This window comes from Neolamprologus multifasciatus, chromosome 4 (genome assembly GCF_963576455.1).
Source record: "Neolamprologus multifasciatus chromosome 4, fNeoMul1.2, whole genome shotgun sequence".
Classification (NCBI taxonomy): Eukaryota; Metazoa; Chordata; class Actinopteri; order Cichliformes; family Cichlidae; genus Neolamprologus; species Neolamprologus multifasciatus.
The window spans coordinates 29,309,188-29,334,279 of NC_140442.1; the positions used below are offsets into that span (position 1 = coordinate 29,309,188).

General features: G+C 39.1%; 1 protein-coding gene across 1 annotated transcript; it reads left to right on the forward strand.

The window, feature by feature from the left end:
• On the forward strand, nt 1-23,230 carry LOC146520771 (homeobox protein Dlx4a-like). The gene is made up of 3 exons (XM_085157741.1): nt 1-994; nt 3,800-3,996; nt 13,522-23,230. Exons 1-3 carry the CDS (start codon nt 658-660, stop codon nt 13,762-13,764), a joined length of 777 nt encoding a protein of 258 aa, XP_085013867.1. The 5' UTR covers nt 1-657; the 3' UTR covers nt 13,765-23,230.
• Nucleotides 23,231-25,092: the final 1,862 nt, after the last annotated feature.

Here is a 25,092-nt window from a genome sequence, read left to right on the forward strand (position 1 = left end):
AAGGCCCTCTCTCCGCCACAAGCTCCGGGAAGAGCCGGCCGCCCCGCCGCTGCCGGTTGTGATTTGTGTGACACGGTTAAGCCCTGCAGCCAATGAGCGCGCCGCTTGTGCCAAATGGAGGCAGAGAGGGGGTCAGAGCAAACGCGCAGTGCGCTCTCAGGTTCGGAACACTCTCCAGTCCTCTCCGCTGCCAGGAGTCTCTTTACAACAAGCGGGGAATCGAGCGGGAACCTGGTTGTTTTGGCCCGAGAGTAGGAGGAAAACCTGAGCACGTCGAAGGATATTCGTAATTAAACCCGCTGCTCGGTTAAGAGTTCCTGTTTTGTTTTCTCTGTTCGCTGACTTCCCCTGTTGGTCTGCGTGTTTCCCTGCCATGCGTCCCGTCTTCTTCTGTTGGACTTAATGCTTTTAAACACAGAGCGTGATGTTTGTGGAGCTTTCAGCTGGGATGTAGCGGAGGGCAGACCCACCTAAAGTCGCTCCACAGGAACACAGAGACGCTTTGTTTTTAAAGAGCTGCTTCTTAAAGTCTTCTGTTTTCTTGTGGGGTGTTTTTCTTCTTTCTTTTTAAACCAGTTGCCTTATCATGACCCTCATCTGGAGGTCATAGCCGACCCGTCGTCCTCTCTCCCCTGCACATCACTGCCCCTCTCCCCAATGATGACTATGAGCTCCATATCAGACACTTTAGTAACGTCCGATCCGTCCAAATCTGCGTTTTTGGAGTTCGGTGGACACAGCTACCCTGGGCACCCTGGACATCAACAACCTTCGCCAGGCTTATCCCACAACCATTATCCGGTCCACGGACTGCACGCTGTCGGACCCTCGCAGCACGATGGGCCCTTCTCCTCCGGGGCTTCCTCTTACGGTCGCCCGCTGGGATACCCACCCTACCACAGTCCAGTGAGCGCGCATCACCCCGGTGCCTACCTGCCTTATCAGCACGGGGGTCACAGCGGCGCGCTCGGACACACCAGACTGGACGATGCGGGTAGGTTTACGCACAGAAATGAAGAAATGTTTGCTCATTTCCTTGTTTCTACACTTTGGTCTTTAAATATGTTCGTGGGATTTTAGTTTAATCTATTTTTCAGTTTAAATGTGCTGAAAGATGCAATAAATAAATAAATCCTACAACAAGCTAAAATACATTATTATTAGCTCGATGTGTCATTTTTAATAGTACTACAGTCTGAAATTGATCACAGAGGACATTAAAAGAATAAAACACGCAAAACTAATCAGGATAATCACAGCGGATGAACTCGGACCATTAAAATTCTTGAAGTGGGTCTACAGAAACATGAAAATAAGCCGCAGCGGAACGCAATAATTGGATCCACACACAGGTCGGCCACAGCGTTGTGTTTAGCGTATTTTGGGGTTGGCCGGGAGATGTGTTTAAGGCCTGCGCAGACTGTGTGACTCTCCGGCACAGGCCCTGTGGTGTCCCGCGCTCCCCACCAAAACCCAAAGCCTCATCCTCATGCAAATATTAGCCGTCACGTTTCCCTCTGAGCAGACACCAAAGCCTGTGATCTGACGTATCACCACAATAAACAGGACTGACTAAATACGAAATGGATTAAACAAAAATATCATTTTAAACGAAAAAAGGTGTTTTATAAAAAAAAATTAGCTTTTTTTTTCAAAGTGTAACAAAACTAAAATCCAACCAAAGCGAAAAAACTGATACATTTACTTCATATTCTTATTTATGTCTTTGCTTCATTGACAGGCACGTGCAGTTATTTTGTGTAATATGAGAGATTAAAGCTACGAAAAAACAATAAACGCCAATAAAAATAAAACTCCACGTCTGATGAAAACGTCTCGTCAGAATTTGGCAGCAGGAGCTGTTAACAGATACGATTGTGACTGTTTTAAATAATATCCCAGTGCAGATCACTTTACTTTCACATTTTCACATTTTTTTAAATTTTGCTCTTAATTTTATATTTTTATTTTCATCATTATTATTTAAAGAATTTATTATTACACAAAAAATTGCGTACATTTAAACTAAATCTTTACATAGGATTATTTCTTTTGTCTATACTGAAAATGTCCTTGCCTCACATGCAGTATTTACGGTTATTTCAGCAAATATTCACCTTAAAAATCTGGTGGCTTATTTCACCAGTTTACAAAACATTGAGATGACAGGACAGACAGAGACTCTCAGAGAGACAGAAAACAGCCGTCTTGTATAAAAAAAATACAGCAGAAAAGCTTAAAAATGAAAATAAAATTCTGAAAAAGTACATAATGTTTTTATGTTTTCTTAAAAAGAAAAGAAAAGTTCTCCATAAACATGACGCAGGTGAACATGACGCAGTACTTTCATCAGGTTTACTCGACTGGTTTCATAAATAAATTCTGCTTCTGTGAATGCGCATCGACAGACGAACAGATGGATCAGCTCAAGGCCCATTTCACAACGCTTTACAGCAACTGCAGTTTATACATTTTTAAAGCAGATTTAGAATCAGTCGCAGGGAAAGTGATCAGTTACAAAAACACAAATAAATACGACAGATTTTCATTGGTGCTCACCGAAAATCAGTCTTCTTGGACTTTTGCTGTTGGAGTTTCACACCACGCTCTAACTCACCCAACACATACAAGTTAAACATCACTTTACACGGTAACTGTGTTGTACAAATCTTGGTCTGTGAGGACTCTGCAGGGCTTGTTGACATGGATCTTTTTGGACACTTTGGTCACCTTTATAAAATGTCCAGTTTCTTGGAACAAGGGTCACAGCTTAAAAACATACATATACTTTTTATTATATATGGATATGTGAGCCAGATTGAGCCAATAAGTGTTTTACACACTAGCACGTTTTCTTTCTAAAAGAAACCTTCCCCTGTCAGGTCGTTTCAAAGCGCCCACTGTGTTTCTGTCCCCCGCTGCTGCGCGTCAGCTCAGAGCGTAGCGCAGATACAGAATGCGAGCATCTTGTGGGGCCTTGGCTTTTCTACAACTGTTCTTTCCTGCCACTGCAAGCTGTGAGCTCATGTCATAACAAAGATCAGAGGGGGTGTACGTACGCACAATATAGCTTTCCTGAAAAAAATACACAAATACAAAAAACACAAAGAAAAGCTGGATAACTGTGAGCCAACATGGTTTGAAAAGGACCACCACTCACTATCATTACCTTACAGTATTTAGCACATGTCATAGTTGTGATGCAACCCGATCTTTAATCATTACATAATATCAGTGGGTAAAAATGAGCTGCTGTGGGTTAATTTACTGTAGCTGTAGTCGTTTTAGCCAGCATCAGCGGGTTATTTTCCTCCAGTGTTACTTCAGGTTACTGGATTTTTCTAGCCTTGAGTACTGGCTGAAGTTAATTACTGCTTCTGCGCTGTATCCATTTTTAACAGAGCTTATTATTCATTGTTGTTAGTATTTTTGAATCCAAAATCTTTGAATGCCATTTTTTTAATCAACACATGTAGAGATGTCTTTTTTTTATCTTTGAATTGTAGATGTTGGGACAGTTTTCATAAAATACTTTTCAATGTTATTTATACTCTTTGTACAATTTCTAATATAATAAATGGTTAAAAAAGAATTTATGTCAAAAACATTACAGTATAAACCACTTTTTTTGGTCCAACATCAATTTTCAGTGTTCACACATGAATATTTTATATCTCGTAATCATCTAAATGTTAAAATGATTTTCTACAGTCTTTTTGTGACATAGAAGAGCCCAGCTTGAAATCCCACTGTTAACGTTTTTCTGAGCACCGTCCTTCTGTCCTCCCTTTGAACGCAGAGCATGAGAAGCCCACAGCGGTGATAGAAAATGGAGAAGTGAGGCTCAATGGAAAAGGGAAAAAGATCAGGAAGCCTCGGACCATCTACTCCAGCCTGCAGCTACAGGCACTCAACCAGCGCTTCCAGCAAACCCAGTACCTCGCCCTGCCCGAGAGGGCTGACCTGGCCGCCAAACTGGGCCTCACGCAAACACAGGTAACGTTTGGTATGAGCTATTCACACATGGGCAAAGCATGCACAATCAAGCAGTGTAGACGGTCCCTAAATGTGAACATTCGTAATATGTTAGGCATTAAAATGTGAGCAGGATGGAATGACACTTTAAGAATACGTGTGAAGCGTTTTAGGAATATAATTAACCCGTCTAAGGTAAAAACATTATTGTCTATGATGTGAAGATTTGAAAACATTTCCAGTGTGAAGTGACTCTAATAGAGGGTGTGAGTTGCCAACTTCACCCTATTTTCCAAAGTATGCATGACACAAAATTAGAGCTACTTCTTAACCGAGCAATCACACCTCTGATTGTTTTCTTTGTTCTCTGCTAAGCCCAAACAAGACGAGCGCTGGTACATTCATGCCGACTGAATCCAACATTCCTTCATCTGTAAATTAGACATCGATGTAGCCAAACATAAGTGCAACATGGCTTGAAATCTTCAAATACATGAGACGGGGAAAAACATTTGAAAATGGAGAGCAGTTTGTCTCCACGTGTCACCAGAACAGGTTCAGAATTGGTTCACCGGGACTTTCTGCCTGTTTTGCATCTCTTTGAAACGCGTGTGCGCACTCATACACGTGTGGAGACACCAGCAAACGAATCCCAACAGCTGCTGTTTTGTCTGTGAAGCTGCATCGTGTTGTTGTGGCCTCTAGGTAAAGACGATTTAATTGGATATTTTAACATTTATTTATAAGTCACATTTGTTATAAATGTCTATAAAGGTTGAACCACGTTAGTCAGCAGCAATCCAGCTTTTATCCAGTCAACAACGCTTTGATATTTGCTGTTCTGAATCTTTACGTTACAGGTCAAACCCCCCGATCCTCAGTTTTATCATAGCGTTAGAAAAACAGGTAAATGTGTGAATGAAGGTGCATTTTCTTCAAAATACGAAATGTAGTAACTTACACATTTTGCAAAATACATGGACTGCTTTAGAAATAGGAGCCCTAATTATATATTCAATGCAAAAATATTTTATGTACAGTTGGAATCCACAAAGAAACGTGGAGTTGGTCGTAATGATTCGCGTATACCTCCTTAGGCTGATTATTCCACCTAACATCATGCAGTGCTTTGAGTATGACCGGACCCCATGAAACTAATTGTGGGGAGTGGAGCATGCTTGCGTAGTACAATGTGGAACACATTACTAATGATTAAAGGTCGATTTTGAAGTATTTATTTAACAAATACAAAAAATGTAGCACTATATACATTTGGCACTGACCATTTTAGGATCAAATATACTTTATTTTATTTATTTACTTTTTTTGGAGGGGGGGGAGAGGGTAGATTCACATTTCTTTATAAGGCACGTGTTTTTTGTGAGACTCAACTTTATGGGACAAGTGATAAAAAACAAAGTGTGACACCTGGTTGGTCTAGTTATGAGACATAATGAACGTTTTTAAAACTTAACGATGCAAATGACACAATCGTAACAGAACAGATGAAGAAAACACTCCAGACCAGAGAGATGCTTTTCACTCCAACGTGTTTTCTTTGAATAAATCATTTTTAATGACACTGAAAAACTGTTGTGTTTTTCATTGGGGGGTTATCAGTGATAAATCTCTATATCTGCGTAACTGACAAAGAAAAACAGTGGAACATGTTTTACTAACTGCTTTATTTTGTCAGTGTCCGTGTTTATTACTGGGCCTGCTTAAATTAGCGATGTGCTCATTTTAGCTCTGGTTTGCTTTGTCGGCCAGTTTTCCTGATATTGTTCAACACAAAACTTCATTTCAGACGTGCCAAGAAGTAAATAATAAATAATAAAAATACAATTTTATTTATATAGCACCTTTCAAGATAAAATCACAAAGTGCTTTACAGAAGCAGAAAACAGACATTAAAATCTAAAACAAAACAAAATCAACCAAAAGCGAGTTTAAACAGTTTTTAACTGCTTTTTAAAAGACGTGACTGAGTCCACAGATCTCAAACTCAACGGGAGCGAGTTCCAGAGTCTGGGAGCCACTGATACAAACGCTCTGTCACCTTTTCTTTTTAACCTTGTATGCGGGACAGCCAGCAACCCCTGGTCACAAGACCTCAGGGACCTGCTGGGGTGATAAGGAAGAAGATCACTTAAGTAAGTTGGAGCTACACCGTGCAGGGCCCTATAGGTCATGAGTATGATCTTAATTTGGACCCTGAACTCACGAGGTAGTGATGTTAAATGTTATGTTGATATTCAGCTGCAGTGATCCGCTGCTGTCAGCTAGTGTAACACTGACTCAATGCGAGAGAAGACTGTGTCGTCTCTTTTGTTGCACCTCTATTGCCAACTTAATGTAATTCATTCATCAACTTAAAATAAAGTAATGGTAACTTTGTTTATAATTTCATATAGTTGATCAAATTAAAACTTAGTTTAACACTGTGACGTCCAACAGCTGGTTAAACTGGTTGAACTAGTGATTGTTTGAGTCGAGCTAGTGTTTTTGCCATCATGTTAGGATGTATTTACAACCAAATTGATCTACACTAAGCAAACTGACTACCAAGAGGAGAGTCAGTCATTGTCTGTAGTTTCTTAAATATGATAAATAAGTTTGTTTATAAGTTGGTTTAGTCTTCAGCTATTTTCTAGTTAATGAAAACTGAAAAAGTGGAAGTTTCACATAAGCACAGCCAACAACAACAGAGTCTGACATCATTAAACATTTTGTTTCTCTTGGGAGAACCAGTGCAGAGCTGGAAAACAGGAAGTAATCTCCCTGTGAGTAACTGGTACATGACTGTAGACAAAGTGGCCAACTCTGTCAGTCAGCAGAGTCGCTGTTATTTATGGATAACAGGAATCTATAACAACAAATAGCAGTGCCTTACTTCCATGGGCTTATGATGCTCTGTGTGGAATCATCACAGATACATTGCACCTGTCCAAAAGGTGAAGAATAAAGGTTTGAATAGACAGCAGGTGTCCGACTGGGGAAACATTAGATGACACTGTTTTGGAATATTTGAAATGCGACTCATGCTCCTGCATGTGTGTGCACACTCAGCAACCATCAGCATTTGATGTCATCAGCTGAATTGTCCTAATCCCATATGAATTAACTGCAGCAGCTATGTTTACACAAGAAGCAAGAGATGATCCGTTCATTTGTCTTCATCTTTTGTAGTGGTGTAGTGGTTTTCTTTTTTATTGTGGTCTGCTACAAGTCATACTCACATGCGTGCTCATTGAGGAGCACCATTTTTTAACTCGCTCCTTGTTCTTCGAGGTGTTTTGGATCAAAGGCGGTCAGTTTGTACGGCATCACAGCATGATTCAGCTGATTGTGGAGTGCAATGAGAGCACATGTGATGGTAGTTTGAGGAATGGCAGCACATTTGTATGTGGGGTTGTGATGTTTAGCGTGTGGGAGTCTTCTTTCTGGGAGTTCCCATTTCAGAAACACAAAGTTACTGAAGTTACTTTTATTAGTAACACATACCATTTGTTACATTTGTTGCATTTCTGTAGGCTGGGTACTTGTTGCCCTTTTATCTGGATTTTTTAAATGTCCAGTTCTGGTGTGTAAATGTTTCCACACTCAGAAATTCCACAATAGAACAAAAAAAGCAGCATTTGTTAAATATACCCTGTGCAAAATGCCACATGTTGAAAATGATGGTGCCTTTTGTGAAATGTTCATATCCAGCTTACAGTTGATAGTACAGTTGGTGTACACGGTACAGTTGATGTGGTGATGTGGTTGGAAAAATGTTGCACTGAGCGTTGTTGAACTTCAGCATCTTGTATACACAGCCCACTATCTTCAGGGGATCAAAAGTATTTGGGTAAGACACTCATGAATAAAAAGGTTTACTGCCTTCAGCTTTGACACAGTCTTCCGCTTCTTTAATCAAGAGTTGCCTTGCCTGTACGTTTCAACCTTGATTTTTATTTTTCATCCAATTCTTGGTTCTATTATCTGTCAGTGCGCCCCAGTAGCTACAACTGTAGCTGCCTCCACCAGTGTGTGAATGGGTGGATGACTGGGTGTGTAAAGCGCTTTGGGGTCCCTAGGGGGGACTAGTAAAAGCGCTATACAAATACAGGCCATTTACCATAGCAAATTTAACTTTAATTTTTCAGAATGTGGCAACAGTAATGGAAACGGGTCCAACTAGCCAGTAAATAGACAGATGGGAACAAATATATTAAACAAACCAAGAGATTAACTAGATTAGGTACAATGTTTTAACACTCTGAGGTCAAAGTCATCCTCAGTGTTAACTCTAACCCAAGCCCTATGTTATATATTATATATGTTTTTAGGGAGGAAAAAATGACTTTTCTGGAAAAAGAAAAGAGCTTTTGCTGTGTCCGTTAGAATAATTATCTTTGTTTCCCCTCGTACTTATATGTCAGATCATGTCAGGCACAAACTACGATACACTGAAAAATGATCTGAATCAGGAACTGAGGATGAATATTGGCTTATATTAATAATGTATATTATTAATGTCATGTAGAACTAAAACCCTGCGATTCTTGAAGTTGTATCATTTTCTTTCATTTTCTCTAATAAATACTTTCTATTTTGTTTACTTTCCTTTTTCTTGGTCAAATGATTTTGAAACATAAAAACCTCTGATGTTTTAAGCTAGGCTAACCAGTATTGCTGTAAATATAGAGAATCGCAGGTAAAATATGTGCAGTAATTTTATACAAAAAGCAACTTTATATTTTTAGGCTTGTTTTCTCTCATATATGACATCATTAACAGAAGACACAGAACAAGTCCTACTGAAACCCACAGCCAGCCTGTGTGCTTACATGTATTGGCCCACTGCGTCTGCTGTGCATTCCTCACGTACACGGGTGCACCCCGTGCATACACCCACGGCCACGTAAAGAACGCGCACACACACACTCACACACACTTGAAGATAGCGATCATGCCATTAGGCTGACCACTTTCCATCGAAAAATAATGTTCCCAACGCAGCTGAGAAATGGCACGTAGCTCTGTTCTAATGTTTTTCCTCGAAACGTTCTCTATCGCTGTCCATCTCTCTCACACACACATACACGCCGTCTATACAACTTCCAAATGGAAGACATCTGGACAAAAAAACTTTTTTGACTTTAGTATATGCAGACATTTAAGTTTGTTAATTTTCACACACACTCTGTGTCCCTCAGTGGTCTTTTGCCTGCCTTTCAGCCACCGTCTTCCCTTAAAGTCAGAGTCATCAGCCACACACTCAGAAAGCTGTCAGCTCCGTGTTGCTGCTGGAATATGAAACCAATAATTACAGATGAAATGCTCTCACTGAGGATGCTGTTGATTGACTCCTGGCCTCTTAAGCTACACTCCAATCCTTCAGGTTTTCATCCACAGTGTAATACTGCAGCGGATTATTATATAGTGTTCAATGCAGTGTGTGACTATCACTTTTTATATTAAGATTAATATTATATTAATTTAATAATTGAACTGTAATATGATTTAAAACCTTCCTAAATGTTGCAGCTTGAAGAATTCAAAGTGGATAATTTACAATTTAATTCGTTTTAATTTCTGAAAAGCAGCATTATCGCCTTTAATTTTCACATATTATATCGTATATTTGTGGAGTCTCTATGCTTTTCACAGCTGGTGACTGGCGTCAGTGGATATATTGGAACAATAGAGTTTGAATTAAATGTCAAATTTCACTCTGCATGATTTCTGGCTGTTTCAGTTCAAAAGCTGGACATTTTGGGATTATTGGGAAAGGGATCATTTTTTCCACATATTCCGAATCAATTACAGCACTCTGAAATTAGAATTTTTATAGATTAAAATATCTTCCATAAAACCACTCACAACAGTCTTCATAAATACCCATAAACTCCCCGGGTAATGATTCCTAGGACTGGAGAAGAAAACACTTTCAGGGCCAAGAGTGTTTTCTTTTCTTTTGCTCACTCTTTTATATTTCTTCTCCTTTGTTGCTAGCCAGAACTGTGCTATGGGCGCAGGTTTTTCCCCCTTACAGCACAGTTAAAACCCATTTCAGACAAAAAGACTTCACTGGCTCTGTACAATTATACATGATTCACTCGTTCCCGCTAAGCTGACAGGTTGCCCGACAGGCATATTTGCGCAATTTGATGCTCAATTTGCAAGCATGCTGGAAACAAAGAAATGCCAATTATATTAACAACGTAACTAAATCATCTGTAACCACAGATAAATGATTGAAGTGATATTCATCTAAATACTTTGAGATATTTTAATTATATAATGTCTGTAGTCACATATTAATATTTTTGTATGAACCTGCTGGCTAATATACTCACAGGATTAGGTAATATGCTGACCTCAGTTTCCATTGAACCCATTCGTTCTATAAGATGCAGGCGTTCCAATAAACAGCTTTATGTGTCACACCAAGATCGTTTTTATAACCCTAAAGGAGCTGTGTGCAGAGTAGTGTGGGTGTGACAGTGTGATTCAAGTACCTTATCATGTGCTGGTGTTTTTAGCTGTAGGAGCTAACTATAGTTTCCCTGTAATATTTATATAATATAACTTTCTGCTTCTTAACTCAGATAAAACTGAGGTCATTGTACTCGGCGCTGAAAAGCTTAGAAATATGGTATCTAACCAGATTCTTACTCTGGATGGCATTACCTTGGCCTCCAGTAACACTGTGAGGAACCTTGGAGTCATTTTTGACCAGGATATGTCCTTCAACGCACATATTAAACAAATATGTAAGACTGCGTTCTTCCATTTGCGCAACATCTCTAAAATTAGAAATATCCTGTCTCAGAGTGACGCTGAAAAACTAGTTCATGCATTTATTACTTCCAGGCTGGACTACTGCAATTCATTATTATCAGGATGTCCAAAAAACTCACTGAAAAGCCTTCAGTTAATCCAAAATGCTGCAGCAAGAGTACTGACAGGGACTAGAAAGAGAGAGCATATTTCTCCTGTTTTGGCTTCCCTTCATTGGCTTCCTGTTAAATCCAGAATTGAATTCAAAATCCTGCTCCTCACATACAAGGTCTTAAATAATCAGGCCCCATCTTATCTTAATGACCTTGTAGTACCATATCACCCTATTAGAGCACTTCGCTCTGCAGGCCTACTTGTTGTTCCTAGAGTATTTAAAAGTAGAATGGGAGGCAGAGCCTTCAGTTTTCAGGCCCCTCTTCTGTGGAACCAGCTTCCAGTTTGGATTCGGGAGACAGACACTATCTCTACTTTTAAGATTAGGCTTCAAACTTTCCTTTTTGCTAAAGCATATAGTTATGCTGGACCAGGTGACCCTGAATCCTCCCTTAGTTATGCTGCAATAGATGTAGGCTGCCGGGGGATTCCCATGATGCATTGAGTTTTTCCTTTCCAGTCACCTTTCTCACTCACTATGTATTAACAGACCTCTCTGTATTGAATCGTATCTGTTATTAATCTCTGTCTCTCTTCCACAGCATGTCTTTATCCTGTCTTCCTTCTCTCACCCCAACCAATCACAGCAGATGGCCCCGCCCCTCCCTGAGCCTGGTTCTGCCGGAGGTTTCTTCCTGTTAAAAGGGAGTTTTTCCTTCCCACTGTCGCCAAAGTGCTTGCTCATAGGGGGTCATATGATTGTTGGGCTTTTCTCTGTATCTATGAAGCGCCTTGAGGCGACTTTTGTTGTGATTTGGCGCTATATAAATAAAATTGAATTGAATTGAATTGAATTGAATTGAATTGAATTGAATTGAATTAATATTACTCCAAGCTTACTCTCTGTTAGTACCACATTGAAGTATAGGCACATACGTGTGCTGCCTGTTGTTGCCTGGTTTTATGTAATCTTACACTGCTTATTGTTTTGCTTTGTTTTTGCCTGCCGCAGGTATCACATTATCACTGCTACATCATTAGGTATCACCAGTGTTGGGGAGTAACGGAATACATGTGCCGCCGTTACGTATTTAAAATACAAAATATGAGTAACTGTATTCCGTTACAGTTACCGTTTAAAAAGGTGGTATTTAGAATACAGTTACTTTGTTGAAATAAATGGATTAGCCCAGTTATAAGTAAGCTATTAAGACTCGACTGTACACCGTGTTCGTGTTTTCCTCCAAAAACAATAAGTTCTGTTGGAGCAGCCTTTCAACGCCTCTCTCTGTCTCTGCTAGCAAAGTTGACCCAGACAACAAAGTAAAGCTAGTTTTCGGCTATGAGCCGACACAGAACCCACCGTATTAGCCAGAGGTCCCTTTACTACGGTTCGGAGCCGCGGACCTTCAGTAACAGTAATAAATCACAGCAATAGTACATTCATGTAGTTGTAAACAGCATAATAATATATTAAGTAATCCAAAGTATTCAGAATACGTTACTCTCATTGAGTAACGTAATGGAATACGTTACAGAATACATTTTGGGGCATGTAATCTGTAATCTGTAATGGAATACATTTTAAAAGTAACCTTCCCAACACTGGCTGTCACTGTTAACATGTGCTAAACCTTTTAATGTTTCCAAAAACTAAAAACAGAAACAGTTGTGCAGAGAAAAACTGCTTCCTCGCTGAGTTCAACTTAAAGGAAGCACCTAAGCCTAAGATAGCACCTAGATTTAAGGAGCCCAAAGCTAATGTCAGTGCGCCCCAGGGCAGCTGTGGCTACAATGTAGCTTGCCATTGCCAGTGTGTGAATGTGTGTGTGAATGGGTGAATGACTGAATGTAGTGTAAAGCGCTTTGGGGTCCTTAGGGACTGAATAAAGCGCTATACAAATGCAGGCCATTTAATGTTAATCTACTCATGCACATCACTTACCTTTGGTCATCACAGCTGTTAGATAGCAATGACTTTATAATGATTCAGTTATCAGGTCATCTATATCGAAATCTTTTCTTCTTGTCAGTAACCGTGGTGAAGGATTCACTCAGGCTTAAGGATGATCTGATTAGATTTTACTGTGATCCACTGTTAGCAACACATTGAGGGAATTCCTTCAAATTTGGCAAAAAAAAAACAACTCCATTTGAACTGATTAGTTTTGTGGTTAATGACAAAATTATAGGAGAGATTGTGACAACACCCACCTTGATTTTTAGGTGATTGTACCGTTCATTTGGGCTGCTGGGTTGACGATACTAATAAAGCACATATTATATGTGCCTTGATAAAGACAGTTGTAAACTCCAACTTGACTTGTTGGTAGTCGTATACAGCCACAAGGGTGCAATGAGAGTTTAACCTGATTTGATTTTAGTTGTGAACAAAGTGTTTTTAGATGTATATTTATGGTTAAAGACTCACCCACTGTTGTGTTGGTTACTGGTTTTTAAAAAACTCAAGGAGGAAAAAAAGAGGACAAAATAAGAACACGATGCTGCATAATTATTTTAAATAAAACTATTTACTGAGCCCATGACCTTAAAATAAAACAGTCACCCTATGATAGTTTTGGTCTTTATCTTGTAATAAATCACTAAATCCAATCACAGCGTTTCCTGTTTGACTCTTAACTCTTGTACTTTTTCTTTTTCTAGGTGAAAATATGGTTCCAAAATAAACGATCTAAATACAAGAAGATCATGAAGAATGGGCCCTGTGGACCCGAGGTGGAACACCTTGCCCCTCCACCACCAGCCTCCTCCTCTCCGTGCTCCTTGTGGGATATCAGCATGGCTGCCAAAGGTGCACCGGTGCACTCGGGAGGATATGTGAACAATTTTGGACACTGGTATCCCGGACACCAGCAGGAACCCATGCCAAGGACTCAGATGATGTGACAGACGGGGAGATGCGACGCTTCCGGGACAAATTGCGGAATTATTCCGGCAGGCTGAACTGAAGCTCTAAGAGACAAGGACATTTTTTAGAGTCTGAGCCACTCTGGAGGCAAAAATATAAGCAGCAGCCATGCAATAAAAGTAAAGTGGACAGATATAGGGGAAACTGCTAAAATAGCTGTAAAATACACAATATTAAAACAGAAAGAAATACTACAATCAGTACATTTTTCACACGAGCTGAATTTACTATTAGCTGTTAGCGGTGTGTTGATGATGTCTGATAAGTCTTGGAATGAGGGACAAAGTGGCTCAGGTCTCATTTGTAAAATATAACTAGCGAGTTATGAATATTGATAAACTTCTCCGAGACTCAGCTGTGAGGAGTGAATCATCAGATCCACCAGGCTGAGCAGTAAGTGTTCGGTACTTACACAAAGCCATAGCACTGTGTATACCTGTTTGAAGTATTTCACTGTCATGTTTTTGGTGTTTACTTTGCCAGTTGCCTAATATCAAACTGCGCGTATCCGACTCCAATTTAAAGCGAGACTGCATTTGTACTGGTGACCACGGGTCCAGGAAGTCTCAGTTACAGTATAAATATGGTAAATGTAGCTTTACAGTAGCAGTAGAACTCAGCTTTTCATTTGTATGAGGAGGAATTTAGCTTTAAATATATTTTTTTAAAAATAACCTTACCTAAGTTAAAAAAAAAAGCCTAGTTCTGCCTCCAGAGCAGCTCTGCCTGCTACGACATTTTGATAAAGCTACAAGTTAACGCTATAACTCAAAGCTAATGCCAACACTGCTTCCGGACATTTCCGGAGGCTTCTTTTTTTCTTTGCCTTTTATTTGGGTTCACACTCGGGCAGGTACACGTGTAAAAAGAGGGCGTTTTTTAATGAACACTTTGGTTTTTTAATGTTAAATACAGATCAAATTAAAACACAGATGAAAACAAACGTTCTTGTGATGCTGACATTTGTGTGTTTGTGTTCTGTGCAAAAGGCAAATATAAAAAAGTACTAATAGCACTTATATAGTATATAGTGTCAGTATAAAGAGTCATTTTAGGGCGTTTGCCTTTCATTTCTTTCATTTCTTTCATTTCTTTCTTTTTTTTTTGGCTCACTGTTTTTTCATTTTTATGATCCACATAAGTGAAAAATTGACTAAATTAAAATAATTGGGCTTCATGCTTCTCTCCACTCAACTCATTGTTCACTTCTTTCCTCAGAAAGCTTTAGTGGGATTGGGGTGTTTGGTGGAAAATAATAGGCTGAGTTACATTTTTATGAACTTTTCATTTTATTTCTCCAATGAATTACAAAGACCGTCTCCATAAGTTTCAACTTTAAATTCCAAACTTTTTTTTTCAACTTAACGACCTCTTAAAATCCCAAATTAACATTTTGCCAATAGCAGATTTAGGTTAGCCTTTGTTATCTGAAATAAATCAAACCTATCGCTGATTTTGTTTATTTGACCTAAATCCGTGGTGGACGTAATTTATCTTTGCACCTTTGATAGAATATCGAATTCTGGCAACAGTAACTTGTTGCTAAAATAACACATCCCCTCCTCAGTTTAAGTTCTTTGTGCGTCCCTGCGGCCCAAAGCCATTTTCTTTAAAGTCGTAAATCAGAAGAAGCAAGTCACGTCTTTCACCCCTGCAAACATCTGGAAACGCAAAAAGAGTCGTCAAACATTGTCAATGATTTTATAAAATGACCGCGTCAATTATAGGTAATTTAGGACACAGCTTGTTAAATAAAGCTTTCACTCTGACGCTGTAATTATCTGTAATTGTCAGTCAAGGGAATATCCTTCTGCCTCCAGCCCTCGAGGGAGAAGTCTAGGAAGTAGTGGATCGCATCAAACTGGATTACTGAGGCCTAATCCTTTCGCATCAAATTGATTTGCTGAACGGTTTTTGAAGATTTGCATGAAAACACGAGTTTCATGTTTTCTTCGGACCAGAAAAAGCAAATCCCTACAGTGCCGTGATAAACTTCCTAATTTCTTAGTTTTTTTCATCAAATACATTTTAATGTTAGACAAGGTAAGATGAATAAATACAAAAGCAGTTTCATTTATAACGAGAAATAAACTATACAAACTTATCTGGCCTTGTGTAGAAAAAACTTCCCTTCTCTGTTAAATTATTAATTAACTGAGATTAATAACATTTTTCTGGAATGCTGAAATAATTTCACTAGCCTCACTATTTACTGCCAGATCTGCTAAATAAAGAAATCTCTTAAATAAAACCTGTCTGACAAAGGCTAAACTATTTCATAAAGCAACTCATCATTCCACGATCTAGGAGATGAAACCTAAGAACAACTGAGAAACAAAGTCTACCAGTCATCTATCATTCTGGAAGGAGCTGGAAAGCTATTTCTAAGGCTTTTGGACTCCAGTAAACTATGGTCATTATGAACTATGGACAAAACTTGCAACAGTGCTGAACCTTCGCAGGAGTGGTCGGTCGACCAAAATAGTCCCAAGAGCACATTGGTGATTCATCCAGGAGGTCACAAAAGAACCCAGAACAACATCTAAAGAACTGCAGGTCTCACTTATCCCAGTTAAGGTCTGTTTTCATGATTCTGCAATAAGAAAGAGACGGAAAAAATGGCGCCCATGGGAGAGATCCAAGGAAACAACACTGCTGACCAAAGTCTTGATGATTCCCAAGACTTTGGGGCAAAATATTCTGTTGACTGATGAGAGAAAAGCTGCACTTACTGGAAAGCTTGAGTCCTGTTACATCTGCTGTAAAACTAACACAGCATTTCATTAAAAAACCATCATAGCAACAGTCAACATGGTGGTGTTAGTGTGGTGGTCTCGGGCTGCTTCGCTGCTTTAGTGTCTGGATGACTTCCTGTAATTGATGGAACTATGAATTCTGCTCCGTAGCAGAAAACCCTGAAGAAAAATGTCCGACCATCAGTTTGTGCCCTGAAACTGAAGTGTACGCAGGTTATGCAGCAGGATATTGATCTGAAACAAACCAGTAAGTCCACCTCTGATTGGTTGTCAAAGTTGGGACTTAAATTCGATTGAGATGCTTTGATGTTATAACCTTAAACAGGCTGTTCATGATGAAAAACAGTGTGGTTGAATTAAGAAAGAGAGGACCAAAATTCCTCCACAGAGATGTGACTCCTTGCCAGTTACCGCAAGCACTTGATTGCAGTTTTTGGCGCCAAGGATGTTACAAGCAGTTATTACATTTAGGGGGCAATTACTTTTTTTTACATACAGTAAGGCCAGGTACGGTTTTACCCTTTCATAAATTAAATTATCACTTAAAAATGGTATTTTGTGTTTACTATCTTTTTATCTGTAAGTTATTTTTGTCAAATACTAAAAATGTTTTTGCAAACAATATGCAAAAAAACAAGAAGTCAGGAAGCATTATAAGGTAGTACATGCCATTGTTGTAATAGAGTAATTGGTGAAACTCAATCCAGTGCAAGTTTATTTACTGTATGAAATGCCTGTTCACAACAACAATCCTCTCAAGGGTTTTCATATAAAGAGCCAACATTATTATAGTAGGAAAACTCCAATCAGCTCACAGGTGATGGTGGGAAAGAAGAACTCCCTTTTAACAGGAAGACATGTCAGGAAGAGGCAACTACATCCACAAAGTATTCACAGCGCTTCACTTCTTCCACATTTTGTCATGTTACAGCTTTATTGTAAAATGCATTACATTCAATTTTTACCTCAAAATTACACTCACATTATCCCACAATGACAGGGTAAACAAATAAATAACAACGTTTGTGAATGTAAATTCATTTTCAAAGAACTTCATTATTCTTCTCTCTAGATTTTTAACAATATGACATTGTTTTTGTTGTTATTAATGACACACAATAACAATACTTTGCTTCTAAAACTAGCATTTATGCATTTATGTAAGGTGAAAGTCCAGTTAAGCTGAATGCTGTGGTCTCTCACTGTGAGCAGCGGCTTCAGAGGAAGATTATTCTTCAGACTGACCTGTGTTTCAAACGTGGTTTTATAAATAGTGTGGAGAAGAAAATTACTCTTTTATCATGTAAACCAAAGATTCTGTTCAAATGACACATTAGCTGTGAAATTTAAAGTTGTGCCAAGGTGGCATAATGGAGGCCACCGCTCTTTTTTTATCCTGTCCCCTTCCCCCCTCACATTCAAACTGCCTACTGCTAAATATCTTTTATGTTACCAGTGTTGGGGAGTAACGGAATACATGTACCGCCGTTACGTATTTAAAATACAAAATATGAGTAACTGTATTCCGTTACAGTTACTGTTTAAAAGGTGGTATTTAGAATACAGTTACTTTGTTGAAATAAATGGATTACACGGCGGTACTTCCCTGTTTCATATTGTGGCGGGTCAGGACTGTTTGGGTTTTGTTTGACAGCTACGTTCTGTTGTTTCAGGTGGCAGCGTTGCGGTTGCCATGGTTACAGGGTGACGCTCTCGCTCTGTGTGTTTCCTGGGTGAGAGAGCGCCTGTTGTTGTTGTTGTGCTAAGCTAACAGGCAGAATGCTACAGGTATAGCTCTAAAGAATGTAGCATCATGGGCAGTGTAGTCCGTGCTGCAGGGAGAATGGACTGCCGTACACGTTATGTGTCTGTGAGCGAGGGAGGGAGAAAAAGGAAAAGTACGAGCTGTCATCGAGCAAAAACGGGAGCTGGAAGCATGTAAATATAATAATAACCACTGCAGCCAAGAAGAGAGCCTGACGAGCCCAGCTGTAAGTAAGCTGTTAAGACTCGACTGTACACCGTGTTCGTGTTTTCCTCCAAAAACAATAAATTCTGTTGGAGCAGCCTTTCAACGCCTCTCTCTGTCTCTCGCTAGCAAAGTTGACCCAGACAACAAAGTAAAGCTAGTTTTCAGCTACGAGCCGACACAGAACCCACAGTATTAGCCAGAGGTCCCTTTACTACGGTTCAGAGCCGCGGACCTTCAGTAACAGTAATAAATCACAGCAATAGTACATTCATGTAGTTGTAAACAGCATGATAATATATTAAGTAATCCAAAGTATTCAGAATACGTTACTCTCATTGAGTAACGTAACGGAATATGTTACAGAATACATTTTGGGGCATGTATTCTGTAATCTGTAATGGAATACATTTTAAAAGTAACCTTCCCAACACTGTAAGTTACAGATGAGCTGTGCTCTTCCTTTCTACTCTTCCTCACAGACTGTCATCAGACCTTAGAATATCACAGGGTCTTTACTTTACAGTAGAAAACACAGTGAAGTGCCATTGTTGTGAAATGAGGCAATAGAAATACTTTCAAATCATTAAAATGAATTAAACTGAGTCGTCCACTGTAAACCATCTGTTTATATCACATCATATAAAGAGTTACGGTTGACAATAACAAACGCTTGAAATCATTCGTATAGTGCTTCTAAATGTGTAATTGTGGGTTGGGACAGGAAAATATAATCCGTTATTAATGACACTGCACCCTTCGTGCCGTTAAATGAAGAAGCAGAGAAAGGAGTCATTTGCACCTGAGCATGAAGAGGCTTGATTTTTCAGGAAGCGATTTAACTGCAACAGTAAATTATTTTACACCACTTGACAATTTTCTTCCTCTTCCTCTTAAATCGAGACAGTTGACTGCTGTCTTTTTCACAGTAAACACATATTAGAGTACCTGAGCATTATGCATTGTTCACGCCAGAAGTCTAATGGACTTATTTACATTAAAAGCCCTCGATTCGTATGGAAGAGGAGTGGAAGTTACAAGCGGTTTTCTCCCAACCATCAAACAGCCGTTGGAACAAAAGAAAGCCCGCACTGGAAATTTTTAGGAGACCTCAACTGATTTCATCTGCTACCAAGAGCAGCATCCTGTTGCCCCTGGCAGAGTTCACACCATAGAGTTTTATGGAATACTTCAGACATGTCGGATTGTCCTAATGAACTGACAGAAGCCTCCCGGAGGCTGAGGAACCATGGCAACATAGCGGTGTCTGCTGAAGTGTTGGCAAATGAAGGAGGCAAGAAAAACTGAGAGCGAACCAAAGGGCCACACAGACACAATAGCAGATAGAGCAGAGCGGGAGCAGAGACCTTTAACCCTCCGAGGACCAGTTCATCAAGTGTGACGACTCCGACACTAACTCTCACCTCTGGCAATCAAAATGTAATTTTTTAATTTTTGTTTTGATTAAATTGGTCTCTCAGTTCTTAGCAATCAGGGAACAAAGAAAAGTATCATTCCACGTGACACACATAAACAACCATTCACATTTTTCAAAAAGAGTCTGTTTCAGTTGATCGCTTTAGGGGCTTAAAGAGACCAGATGTCGATAAAACCCACTCATCCTCAGGCAACCAGTCATTTATTAGTTCACCATGGTAACTAAAACAATAGAAGAGAAGTCTGTGTTTACAAAAATTAGAAATGCTCTGTAGTTATCAAATACCTTAACGGATTTAAATTTGGCCATCATCTTCGCCTTGTATGCCTTTAATCTGTTTTCAGTGCAGCTGTTGTTTTTGGACCTCTGGAGTCCTATTGTGTCCCCCTGCACCAGCACAGTATAGCAAAACTATGCTCCTTCAACTCGGTCGTCATTGTTTCCTCAGAATGTCGATAACCTTTCGATAGATCTCACCATTAACAGTATCCCTGGGGAATGATGTCACGGTGCAAAACCTCATGCAACCTCGTGCAACCTTTATCCTGCTGGATAAAAGAACAGGAGAAGCATTCTTCTGGTTTAGCTGCTCATCTGGTGTGCTGCCTTCAAACTACGAAACTCTGCACTTTTTAATTAAAAATGGCAAAAAATTGCTCAGTCACAGCCGAAGACATAGTTGTTATACTAAATAATTCTCCTCGTGAAATTGGGTGTGTTCGAAACTGCTTAAAGGGAACTACCAACAAGTGATCTAAAAAACAAACAGCTATGTGGAAGCTGTGTGGATGTACCTGAGAAGATCAACTTGAACATGAGACTAGCCAGATTTATGAAGTGGTTATATTGAGCTGCTCTCACTACTACTGATCACATCTAATGAATCAGCTAGCTAACTCTAAAATAATGGTCCTGTATAAGGTACAAATCCCAGTTTCCTGGGTAAAAGTCATTTGTTTGTTATGCGTTTCCAACACTGTTTTTCCAAAAACCTTTTAACAAAAAGGTGATTTAGGTTTGCGTCCAAGTTTGCAAGCACAAACCCAAAAAACATTTTGACTGAATGAACATGTCTTTATAAGTCACGTTGAAAATTTGTTCCAAAACAAACATTATGCTAGCATGACGAAAGATACTCGGTTGTTTGCTGGATGCCTTTCCTTGACTAAGAAAAGTGCAATCATTAAGAGCTCTGAGCATAGCCATGCTCGTCTCATTGCTGGGACTGCAACAATGGACAGTTAGCGTAATACTTCATAGTCATGTTGCTGTTTGTGGTAAAGATCTTTACCATTTGTGGCCAAATAGATGTCCCTGAACTTTGTGTCATTTCTACAAACACTCATTTAGTGTTTTGGAAGTTACTGGAGGGAGACCTATTCAGACATTTGCGGATATGATGGTTGTTGATTAAGAAAACACTTTTGAGGGGATGATGATGACTTTAATACACTCTTTGAATTATTTTAATTAAAATGCCCCTTAGTTTCACTTTGGTAATTCTAGTCTATTCCCTGCACTACATGTGAAGCTTTGCTTCCACATACCTGCAAATATCACTTGGGTCCAGTGAGATGCTGCTGTTTTCCTAACTCTTCAGTACCACTAACAACTGCTGTCTGCTCATGACATGTAGGTACAGATCCTGTGTGCTGACTTTGCCTTTTATTCTCCAAGCCTCCAGGCTTAGCCTGCCAGCTGCTGTTGATAAAACACAGATCCCGAAACACAGGAGCATTTCTGATATTTCCTAAAGTCCTTTTCTTATTCCCTTAATAACAGACAAAACTTTGAGGATTATGTTTAAAAAGCATGTTCACATTGTTTTTGAATACAGTCGGTACACAAGAGGATTCAAAGCTTCTGTTAAATGACTGAGCACTTTTGTTGATACACTTTCAGCTACAGTGTGGTCACATTTATAAGGAAAGGAGGGCTGAGGACGGTAATCTTACACAGGTCCAGACCAACATAAACTCAATACACTCTTCAGGGAGAAAAAAGGGAGGAGGAGGAACACCTGAAGACATTCTTTGTTTCCTCTTTGCTCGTTTAGAAAACTGAAAAATACCCACAATAAATACATGCAAACTGGTATTAAACTGAATAAGCAGGGAGAAGTTCATAGTTTGATTTGATTTGATTTGATTTGAGTTGAAGTTGTATCACGATCGATTTCATACATATATGTCAGTGAGGCAGTTTGAGCCTGGACCACACCTGAGGAGGCAGAGAAGTCATTGCAGAGATCCGATTGACCCAAAGCAGCATCTAGCTGTGTGTCTGTGTATCTGGAGGATGTGTTGAGCTACAAATGCACTTGTTGCCAAATGCAGTTGTCTGACTGGTCAAATCAGTTCATTTGGAACCTCCAAAAATAAACAATTGAACTTGGTTAAAAACAAATTAATGCTGCAAATTCGTCCAGTGAACTGAAACAGTAAGAACAAACGAGTCTGAAAATTTTTTTAGGGCGTCTGGTGTGTAAAGACATTTATACAGAGGGGGATTCGGGGCACTGGAAAAAGAAAAAACGCTTTTTCTTTTATCTTGGAATTCTTGATTAAAAAAACAGCATTATTTTTTTCCCAGTGGCCCTGATCCTCTTCTGTACCTTTACACTCTGTTTAGAGAAAGCAGAAAGTATGTTTTGGGGGGAAACGAGAGGAGCCTCTGATATTTTTGATTTTATTTAGAAGAATTATTTTCTGTCCCCTGATTGCCAAGACCTGGGAGGACAATTTTTAAAGATGAAAAAAGATACATACTAAGCTCAGGTTAAATTGAGCTAGAATGAGTTGCAATTCTGGCATGAGTAATTAAACCTAATAGGCAGATTACTACATAATATACTTAAGTGAGGTAATTTTTCCATGTATATTGTGGCCTTTGATGAAACCTAACTATACAAATATAGAATGCAAATACTTGTAAAGCACAACCTTACAGTGAGTGAACAGAAAACAATCAGTACTGCAAGAACCAATTAAATTCTCAGTATGCTTGTCCTCTCACAAGCTTAAATGTTGGAACTTAAGACATCTACTAATGGATATACATGACTCACCTAGCTAATGACTAGAACCAGCCGTTTGTGTGGCTACAAAATATTGTAACCGAGTGAACCATAAATAAGCAGATGGGCCAACAGCAAGTTAGATCAACTGCTACTTCCTAGCTGGATGCTAAAGGCCTAACAAGGCAGTTACATATCTAGCAACTTGCTAAGTTATCTGGACTTGTTATCAAGTCTTTTTATCAACAACTTTTTTTATATTTAAGAAATTATGGTACAACAGGCATGTGCAGGATGAATAGGAAATAAAGGGGGGAAATGTTCCTTCTTGCGTGAGGACTAAAAAGTAAAAACTATAAAACTAAAGCCTTCACAACTTGCTACTGGGCAGATGACAGCATGTGACCCCTTAGAGAGTAGAAAGCAAATAAAGAGGGGGATTCATGAATGAGGCATATTGAGGGAGCGAGATGAGAAAAAAACACATTAATTAAAACAAGTAATAAGCAGCAGGGGTCACTTTTTATTTGCTTGTTAAAGTTGACCCATGCAGTGCACAAACACATGCATGCTTAGATTTTAAGTGCAGTTGAGATACTGCAGAACCTTGGCTGTTTTTGCCCGAGTGTATGGGAATGTCTCAAGGTTTCTGTAATGTGCTAATGCATAAGCCTGACACTGATGCACAATGATATCGACCGATACCAGATGATCGCGTCATCCAGGGGTTTCAATCGTCTCCTACATTTCCTGTATCAATAATGTAGTGTCAACTGTTCTTTGCCAGACAACCACTAAAAAATTCCTTTCATACACATAAGGATTACATTTCTAAACATAAAATTATAGAAATAATGACCACAAATTCTACTAAATTAAGGTGTGATGGTAACCATTAGTGTTATATACTTTACTTACTATACTGCTCAGGATGTGGCAAAATGTACAGATAAAATAATACAATTACAGACACTAAAATCAGTTACATAAGGACAATGTATTTACAGTGCAGGATACACAATGAAGACAGGTTGGAAGGGGTTAAATGGGAAATTTAATTGTTTAATGTGCTGTGACCTTAAACGGTGACATAACAAAAACAAAAAAATGACGGGAAATGAATAAAGAGAAGACACAGCTCTCGACTTCATTTGTCTGTGCTCACTTTGAGTTACAGTCATTGCTACCAAGTCTACATTTTACTTTCCGCGTCCACTAGAGTCAACTTGGCTCTGAGTGACATTACTTTCATCATTACATGTAACATGAACTAAATAGATCTTTTTAACTTATATATTTTAGCTGACATATTAACTGACTAGTTTTCTGACTTTTCAAAAATATAGTGCTTAGAAATTGAGTTCTAAGCACTATAAACCTTTCAATGGCTAATTGGAATGCAAATACTACAGAATAGCTACAACAACGTGCTCAGACAAAAGCAAAACTAGCTTAGACAGTGACAGGAACTCCCAAGCACAATAGAGTCAATAATTCACCTCTTTCTATCACATTGAACAGCCGTGAAGTAACAGTTACGAGTAAAATGTTAAGTGCATAGGGGTTTGTTTATGATAATTACCTTTCCACCTTTTGGAGCAATTACCAATGTAAAACCCCGCACTGGCCATTTCTACTGTTTGCATTCTAAGTGCATATTCATTACAGAAACAGTTGTGTAAAGCGCTTTGAGTGCTCAGAAGAGTAGAAAAGCGCTATATAAGAACCAGTCCATTTACCATCCCATTTACCAAACATAGTAAAAAAAAAAAAGTGAAAATAATAATGTAATTTATGATATATATCAACAGATATGCAATACTTGGAACTAAGAATCCCTTTTTTCTGATTTCACTGGTGAAGTACATATCTTTGAATTTATATTAAAAATGTCCGGTTGATTTTTTTTGTTTTGTTGTAACAATACTTAATAATGGATTGCATTTATATAGCGCTTTTCAAGGCCCTCAAAGTGCTTTACAATGCCACTATTCATTCACTCTCACATTCACACACTGGTGGAGGCAGCTACAGTTGTAGCCACAGCTGCCCTGGGGCAGACTGACAGAAGCGAGGCTGCCATATCGCGCCATCGGCCCCTCTGGCCAACACCAGTAGGCGGTAGGT